The sequence below is a fragment of the Lycium ferocissimum genome, chromosome 2 (assembly GCF_029784015.1).
Source record: "Lycium ferocissimum isolate CSIRO_LF1 chromosome 2, AGI_CSIRO_Lferr_CH_V1, whole genome shotgun sequence".
Classification (NCBI taxonomy): Eukaryota; Viridiplantae; Streptophyta; class Magnoliopsida; order Solanales; family Solanaceae; genus Lycium; species Lycium ferocissimum.
Genome location: NC_081343.1, coordinates 58,434,996 through 58,445,061, shown reverse-complemented (window position 1 = coordinate 58,445,061; position 10,066 = coordinate 58,434,996). Strand labels below are relative to the sequence as shown.

Genomic DNA, 10,066 nt, shown 5'->3' with positions numbered 1-10,066 from the left:
TCTTACTCCTAACTCTCTCCAATAAATACATTCTAATCAAAATTGACTATTTTCAAGAACATTTATTAATAAGGATAAGATGGGAAAGATTTAATTAATTTTATCTTAGTTTTGTAAATGAACAAGTAACCCCGTCCCATATTACTTGGCCACATTACTAAACTATTTTTTTATCCCACGTGGACATATGTCATAATACTGAATATTTATTCTCTCCTCATGTATACACATATGCACTTCAATTTTAATTCTCCGATACATATTTATTTCCTCCGTGCACTTTTACTTGTCCACTTTTGACTTTTCACATTCTTTAAGAATTAATAAATGAAGTACTCCCTTCGTCCCATATTACTTGGCCACATTACTAAAAATATATGTCCAAATTACTTGTTCATTTGCAAAATCAAGATAAAGTTAATTAAATCTTAATTTTAATTTCTCTGTAACAATTCTTTTTATCTATAATTGTTAATATAAAAAATTATAATGTAACTAATTTACCCCTTATTAACATGTTTTTTTAATTAATTTAATAAAAATATTTTATTAGTTTTGCTTTTTAAAAATCCAATATATACAACAATAGTTCTTATGTTTGGATCTGAACAATTAGTTAATTGAGATGGATATCAACCTGTCGGTATATATATAAGATATTAAAGAATTTAAAAGAAAAATCTATAATCAAAATATTAATTTCTCCTCATATTCTTACTAATTTTCTTTTCACATCGATGAACAACTTTCATTGCGTCCAACTCTTTCCATCTCAAAGACTTAATTCCATCATTTTTTAATTATAACTAAAGTGATGGTACATAAAATACATTTCGTATATGTTGCTATATATAATAATAATTAGAATGTTTTTAAAAGTTATCTACAAAATACAAACCTTAAACACTGGCTAATTAAAGTGCGGAGTTTAAGAAATAAAGATAGACTTACGAATCTTGTAGTTAAATTAAAAATGTGTATAATATAATAAAATATCTTTGAATCTTGTGATTATAAACTTGACATGTAGGATATTTGAATTGTCAACTTACTAAATATAAAAAGATGCGGACATAACCAAAATAGGATAAATTTTAACAACAATTGAGAAATTAAGGGGAAAAATAAGAGGAAAATAAACAAAATATGGAGACTCACTACGGAGAATCACGGTATCTTTACAAAATATACAAACCATAAAGACTAACTAAAATGAATAACCAAATTAATCATGTTGGGCCCGTGCGATGTTTGCTAGTTATTATATATAAGTGCCTTAAGAGGATTAACACAACATTGAACACTTGTACCAGAAGCTATATGAATTGAACACTTGTACCAGAAGCTATATGAATTGTACACTTTAACACAGCAATGAATACTTGTACCAAAAGTTATATAAATTGTAATATATATAAGTGTGAAGAGAGGACTAACACAACAATACAAATTTGTACCACAAGCTATATAAATTGTACATTTTAACCAATTACTTTTTTATCCCACGCGGACATATGTCATAGTACTAAATATTTATCTCTTCTCATATATACACATATGCACTTCAAATTTAATTCTCCGACACATTTATTTCCTCCGTGCACTTATACTTGTTGACTTTTGACTTTTCAAGCTCTTTAAGAATTAATAAATGAAGTACTCCCTCCGTTCCATATTACTTGGCCACATTACTAAACTACTTTTTTATCCCACGTGGACATATCATAATACTGAATATTTATTCTCTCCTCATGTATACACGTATGCACTTCAATTTTAATTCTCCAACACATATTTATTTCCTCCGTGCACTTTTACTTGTTCATAAATGAAAGTACTCAACATTACTAAAATTATATGTCCAAATTACTTGTTCATTTACAAAATCAAGATAAAATTAATTAAATCTTTCCCATCTTATCCTCTCCGTCCCATATTACTTGGCCACATTATTAAAAATATATTTCCAAATTACTTATTCATTTACAAAGCCAAGATAAAATTAATTAAATCTTAATTATGATTTCTTTGTAACAATTCTTTTTTATCTATAATTGTTAATATAAAAAATTATAATGTAACTAATTTACCCCTTATTAACATATTTTTTAATTAATTTAATAAAAATATTTTATTAGTTTTGCTTTTAAAAGATACAATATATACAACAATGGTACTTAGGTTTGGATCTGAACAATTAGTTCATTGAGATGGACATCAACCTGTCGGTATACATATAAGATATTAAAGAATTTAAAAAAAAAAATCTAGAATCAAAATATTAATTTCCCCTCATATTCTTACTATTTTTCTTTTTCACATAGATGAACAACTTTCATTGTCATAACAATGAGAAAAAAAGTCTGACTCTTTCCATCTAAAGGGCAGCCCGGTGCACTAAGCTCCCGCTATGCGCGGGGTCCGGGGAAGGGCCGGATCACAAGGGTCTATTGTACGCAGCCTTACCTTGCATTTCTGCAAGAGGCTGTTTCCTAGACTCTTTCCATCTCAAAGACTTAATTCCATAATTATTTAACTATAACTAAAGTGATGGTACATAAAATACATTTTGTATATGTTGCTATATATAATAACAATTAGAATGTTTTTAAAAGTTATTTACAGAATACAAACCTTAAAGACTGGCTAATTAAAGCGACGGAGTTTTAGACTTTTGAATCTTGTGGTTCTAAATTAAAAATGTGTATAATATAATAAAACATCCTTTGAATCTTGTGATTATAAACTTGACATGTAGAATATTTGAATTGTCAACTTACTAAATATAAAAAGAGGCAGACATAACCAAAATAAGTCAAATTTTAACAACAATTGAGAAATTGAGGGGAAAAATAAGAGAAAAAGAAACAAAATATGGAGACTCACTAAGGAGAATCACGGTATCCTTTGCAAAATATACAAATCATAAAGGCTAACTAAAGTGAGTAACCAAATTAATCACGTTGGGCCTCGTGCATCGCACGAGCATAGTTTGCTAAGTATTTATATAAATGTTTACTAGGAGTACTGAGCTTCCTTCCAATATTTATCTTCATATTTTGGCATAAAATTTACTAAACATCTGTACAAAAAATAAAATAAAAATTTACTGCACTTGGAAAATGGTTAGAAAATATAATAAAAGATCCTTGACATAAGTAACTTCCATGCTTTTTTGGGATTCCAGCATATTCTGAAATTCATGTTCATGATTCATGCATAAACGTTATATACAGAAGGGCAGAATATATATACTAGAATAAACATGAAAAATTTCCATCTCTATCAAATGAAATAATACATAATGGAGTACTATATGTGTTTTATGGTTATTAATTATCTGAAAGCAACACCTAGCACCCCTAATCAAGAGTTGTGTTCTTGAGCATGCATATTGTTTTAAGGACGTTTTGAATCATGATAAACACAATAATTAAGTTAAATAGTTATCTAACAGAATTTTAAATAAAAGTCTACAAAATATTGCCTCATGGTTTAGAAAATTAAGGCGGTTGAAATCGCTCATTATATAATTATAGTGTCAGACTCGTACGTGATCATAAAGAATGCTATATTCAGTAACATCTTACGTGCAATAAGTCCATGATTACTTAGTTAATTAAGTAAGAAAATAATAGTATGTATTAGTCGTTGTTTTCCTAAATATATAATTCTTCGAAAACCAAACTGAAACGAAGTTCGAATGTCGGTAGTTCTTGCAAGGGGCTGCTGACCTATAATTTTACACATGGATTCGATTGAACCCGATATTTTTTTATTTATATTAACGTATATATAACAAATTTGAAATGTGATAAATATTAGTAGTATTAGTTTTGAGTCCTATAATTTTCAGAATAGTAAAAATCTATATATCCGCACTATGCTTTACACTAGATAATAAAGCTTATTATGGTTATTAACTAAAAATAGTTAAGCGAGAAAAGTTTATGTGCAAACAAATATTTTTATTGGTTTGGTGTAAATATTGTTGGGAATAATTAGTTTTTATCAGAGAATAATTTCATAAATAATCACTCCACTTCTATTGTATTCCATTTAAAGTCACTAAACTTTTTTTTTCAATAAAAAAATGCTCAACTTCGTCTAAATATCACGGAAAGTTACTAAACTATTTTTTGTAACAAAGAAAATCACTCAATGTTGCCTAAGTTTCACCATAAGTCACCAAACAATTTTACGAAAAATCATTTATCTTTGTCTAGGCAACATATAAAATGTTCTTTTGCTTCCTCCTAATCACTTTTTGTGATACTTAGGTAAAGTTGAGTAACTTTTTGGTCATAAAAATGATTTAGTGGCTTTCGTGGTAGTTTGGTAAAGCTGAATGACTTTTTCGTTACAAAAATAGTTTATTGACTTTAGTGGAATAAAGTGAAAGTTGAGTAATCATTCATGAAATTAATCCGTTATTTGTAATTAAAAAATCAAAACGTTGAACCTCTTAAGTTTAAATTCTGATTGTCACTGGGTACATAAAATCGACACATCCATTCTAAATAATGTCTTGAACATTCAGAATCATGGCTATTAGTCTTTGAGCTCGGCATCAAAGGGTGAAACAATATGGAACACTCATCTTTGTGTGATTAAAATACAATATAACATAAACGTCTGGCTATATGTGAACTATAGAGTAATGGGGAACTGTCATAGAATAATATATTCCACCGGCGAAATTCAATAATTGGATCTTAAAAGTATATACTATACAGTTAGTGAGTGGGCAAGTCCAAGGCCAGCCATAATTTTTTATTTCTCAAGAGTCAACGACTATGTCTGCTGTCTTTTTTCGTCCAATTTTCTCCAATTTCTGCGTTTCTTGAAGTTATTCAAGAGTTGCTCCTTTCACCTTTTAAAAAAGGCAAGTCAACCAATTATGGTTGTTGGAGAACAAATTTGTGTCAAAAGGGACCTTTTTTTTTATAATGGGGGATCAAGTTGAGGATAGTTTCTTCAGTTAATAAATTACTATTTTCTAATTTTTCTGGTTAATGAAAACAAGGTCGAAAATCAGGTGGAAATTTGATAATATTAAGTAGGCATTTGGTGACATTTAAAAAAATAGTATTTTAAGTTAAGTTAAAAAGGTATTTAAAAATTAAAGTTATATTTAGACATGTATTTTACTTTAAAAGATGTTGAAGTCTTATGAGGAAAAAAAAATATTTAATTAAAAAAATGGTTAACACCAGTTTTTCAGACTTAAGAAATTCAACTTCAAGTTAGTGAAAAATTGACTCCAATGTCAAATACAGTATTATTATTATTATTTTTTTAATTTTTTTTAAAGGTAATTGTATTTCTAAACTGGGCCAGAAGAATGTATAACCGTCTAATGTCGCCTACTGGTGCATTTGGGATTATATTGTGTCAGCACTCAGCTATATATGAATATTTTAAAATTTTAAAATACAATGATGGAGAGTTGGTGACCGAGTGACTTGGCAATAATTACATATAAAAAATATTTACTTCATTATTTATGATCAATTTCAGATAATTATAAGGATATCATAGTTTATAGTTTGAGATCACCTTGAAACGCTATTACAAATAATTTAGGTACAGAACCCTTACTGAGTTTTTTGTCAAACAAATTAATGTATGTCATTGCCATCGAGCACTCCACCTCTTAAATACTCTTAATTTTAAGCAAGTACTGGTGAAGGCAAGTAGATATGCCTACTGAGCTGAATGAACTAAGTTTTATTTGGTTAAGTGAGGCTTTGTTTTTTCTCCTTTTGGTTCAGTTATCACTTGTTTCATAGGAGAACTCTTTTGGGCCTTTGGGCTGAGGAAGAACTAGACATGCAGCAATAAACTACAGGGATACAGACTGCTCAATAATTGACCCCTAAGCTCGGGGAATTGAAAACTAATGTATTTTTCCTAAGCGGTATTCTTCCTTTATCTATTTTTGCTTGAAATTATGTAACTTTCTCTGGCACAATCAATTATAAGTCATGGAATTGTTAATGTATGAAAAAGGGATCAGAAGATAACACCTCGACACATTATTTATTTACATAAGTGTAAATAGCAAAAGTTTGTGTATGATACTACTACAACTTTACAGATGACAAAAACCAATGGCTACAAAGTCCAAAATTTTCACACCAGCAATCAACTTTGCTAACCAAAATGAAAGGTGTGCTTAACCTACAGATCCTTCAAGCTTCAAGCTCATTAATTGGTTCACCTCAGCACCAAATTCATCAGGAAGTTCATTGAAAACATCTCTGCAAAACCCAGAGATCATTGCAGCCATTGCTTTCTCATAGTCGATTCCTCTCTGCTGGAAGTAAAACAACTGATCTTCACCGATTTTTGACGTTGTGGCTTCATGTTCTACCCGGGCAGAGGGGTTCTTGGCCTGGTAAAATGATGTCATATGTAAATGTAAAAACGGAAGTGTAAAAACGCAATTACATTAAGTTCTCAATCAAACTAATCTGAGTTCCCATTAGCACAAGAGTTAATATACACACATGCACAGTAGCTACCACAACAAGACTTGACCAAAATGGCAATTCATATCGATGTGTTCAATTTAATATTACTAATTCCAGTTACCAGGATAACTACAAAATTCATGTAGCATATGACTTAGAGCTTAAAAGCCACAACCAAAGAAACAAAATGTTCTTTTCTTTTGATCCCTATGCACTAATCTATTTCTTAATAGAAGCTTTCTTTTTTGTAAGGAAAACTACAGAAGCTTTCTAAGAGATCCTAAAATATAGCAAGACATATAAGGTAATCCAATCAAGAATATTAGAGACTATAGACTGCTTTTAATATTAGTTTGCACTAGTTCCTCCACCAAATCGCAAGGATGGGAGTGTGTTTCATGCGGTACTTTACCAGAAGCAATCACGTCCAAATTTAATGCAGGTAAAGTTTCTTAGAGTTCACAAGATTTAAGATGGTTATCAAAGGCCACCAAGTTCGACTATATTCATTAGTAAATGTTACTTCATCTGGACCAAGTATAAAGATAAGTTATTCAAACAGATGAACATGCGGTTTGCTGCTTATCTTAAACATACACTACATCCATAACAATATCTATTACTCCATGTATCCGTTTCAATTTGTGTGAACTTATATCCTTTTCAATTTGTATGAACTGAGTAGAGATGTTTATCCAAAGGTGCAGTGGACGAGGTTGGTCTGTAAAAACTTTGGTGTCCCTAAATGGGTGTTTATTCTTTATCTTGCTTTGCGTAGAAGACTGCAAACACTGGACAGAATTTCCTGTAGGGCAAATATAGACGACGCTGTCTACCTCTTATGTCAAGATGAATTGGAGGATGTTGATCATTTGCTATTCCGATGTAGTTATTCTAGATAAATATGGGAAAAGATTCTGTATTGGCAAGGAATCCACGACTGTAACTGGCAAGCTGAAGTGAACTGGGCAGCTACTCATGCTAGGAGAAATGTTTCTGGGTGGATGTGTCTACCATATCTGGCAAAAGAGAATGCCAGAGTTTTTAAGCTTAAAGAAGATTACCAGAGCAGATCATCAAACAGGTCATCCAGGAAGTGCACTGTAGAGCAGTCACAAAATTTAGGCGAACTAGTTACACGCATTCTCTTAACTTCTATCCTCTGTAGGTGTATGCAGTCAGTGTTCCATTCTTGCACTTCCCATTCCATACCATAAAAAGACACCTTTGATTCATTGACATTGGCGCTAGAGGCTCTATCCCACCCACCAGCCCTTTATGGAGTTAGCGAACCAACTAGATTTTGTTACTCTGCAATGTAACTTGGGACTTTATGTCCAAACTGATTTTTTTTAATTTTTTTTTTTTGCCGAGCTGTACAGATTTCCACTTGGTAAATATACTGATAGTTACCAACAAAAAAAGGAATGACCTCTTTCTAAATCTGGAAACAATTTAATACAAACTTCCCATTTTACCCTTAATGAGAAGCTTTTATAGCCACACAAATGTTATGGCATATTTAGACCGACAAGTTTCAAAAGTCTTATGGTAACACAAATGTTATGTCTTTAAGAATTAAGACCACGAGGTTCAAAAGTCTTTCTTCTTAGTTAAACTTTGTGCCCAGTTAAATAGGTTCAAAAATGGAGGAACCGAGGAAGTAATATCTTCTCCGAGCAGGAGTAGACAATAATCTTCAGCAAGAGAGGCTTAATTTAGCTCTAGAAAAATCAACACACACCCACACTGTCACTCACAGGGATACCATCGTAGTTGCTTTTCACCCCACCCAGGTTCTGTGGACATATTAAAAGTAAAAACTGACACATCTTCTCATGGCAATGAACTTCAAACAAACGCCTGGAGCACCCCCCTTATTCATTTTGAACTCCATAACTAACGTACGATCCGCTATTTTGATGATCCTAGACTGGGGATATCCTCAGACAACAAAGAATGAGGCGCTATTTATTGACCTGCCAAGACAGCTAACAATTTCCAAGCAGACTATCCCAGCATGGAATTTATTACCTTGTTTTAACTGCTGGTTTTTTTAATAAGAACTTGTTTTAACTGCTGTTCTAGAATAAGGAACTAACAACCGTCCCCTGCATATGTTGAACCTTTTCTTCTCAGCTCTTCTGACTGATTCTAATTTCAAGGTGGAATTCCTCTTTTTTCCTTTTTCCTTTTCTACATCTGGAGTAGGATCGATCTTGGGAAAAGGTGGTAGATTAAATATATTGCTTCTGTAGTATGAGACAGTGAATATGGTACTCAATGGTACCAGCATCATGCATAAATCAGGAGACAACAGAATACAATGAAGTACACTGTGATCACAGAAAGAGCATGCTTTCCACCTAAAGTGTAACAAGGCCATATGTCACAGCGAAACATTGTACTTTTAAAGGTATAGAGCTAAAGTTACATTCAGATATTTTATCATGCGGAGACAGAAAACAAAATTAAAGTTACACAAAGAGCTAATTACCTGAATGTATGGATAAGTGTTGGCCGCAGCATTATCACCGATGAGCATTGAATCACACTGGGAGGAATTCCGAGCATTCTCTGCATTTGATAAGACCTGAACTAATCCTCTGTAACAGTTTCTAGAGTTTCCTGCAGAAATACCCTTGGAAATAATCCTACTCCTCGTATTCTTCCCTTTGTGTATCATCTTCGTTCCTGTATCGGCCTGTTGATAATTATTAGTCAATGCCACAGAATAGAACTCACCAACTGATTCATCACCCTCCAACACAACACTTGGATATTTCCAGGTAATAGCTGAGCCTGTCTCCACTTGTGTCCATGATATCTTCGAACGAGCCCCAGCACAAAGCCCCCTCTTCGTAACGAAATTATAAATCCCTCCTTTACCTTCCTCATCTCCCGCATACCAATTCTGCACGGTGGAGTACTTAATCTCTGCACCTTCATGGCAATACAATTCCACCACAGCAGCATGTACCTGATTCGTATCATACGAAGGTGCTGTACACCCTTCTAGATACTCCACAAAACTCCCTTCATCCGCGACAATCAAAGTCCTCTCGAATTGACCAGTTTCCATTGCATTTATTCTAAAATAAGTAGATATTTGCATAGGACACTTGGTGTTCTTAGGTATATACACAAATGATCCATCACTAAAAACAGCTGAATTAAGCGCCGCGTAAAAATTGTCTTCGGGAGGCACGACTCTAGACAAATACTTCTTAACTAAATCTGGATACTCCCTAATAGCCTCAGAAATAGAACAAAAAATCACACCAGACTTCTCTAAAGTCTTCCTATGAGTTGTAGCAATAGAAACACTATCAAGAACAGCATCAACTGCAACATTTGCTAAACGATTCCTTTCATTCAAAGGAATACCCAATTTATCAAAATACCTAACAAGTTCAGGGTCAGCTTCATCAAGACTATTCAAAGTTGGTTTCTTTTTAGGTTCTGAATAGTAAACCATATTTTGAAAATCAACTTCAGGGTACTTGTTATCAGACCATTTAGGCTCTTTCATCTTAACAAATTTCTCATAAGATTTCAATCTATACTCAAGCATCCAATCAGGCTCGTCC

At 32.4% G+C, this 10,066-nt stretch overlaps 1 protein-coding gene across 1 annotated transcript; it reads right to left on the bottom strand.

The window, feature by feature from the left end:
• Positions 1-6,018: 6,018 nt before the first annotated feature.
• On the bottom strand, positions 6,019-10,065 carry LOC132047803 (UPF0051 protein ABCI8, chloroplastic; the record flags this gene model as incomplete). Its single annotated transcript, XM_059438786.1, has 2 exons — positions 6,019-6,397; positions 8,974-10,065. Coding segments are annotated over 2 exons (1,311 nt in total), but the record flags the coding sequence as incomplete, so codon positions are not given.
• Between the last annotated feature and the right edge of the window lies 1 nt (position 10,066).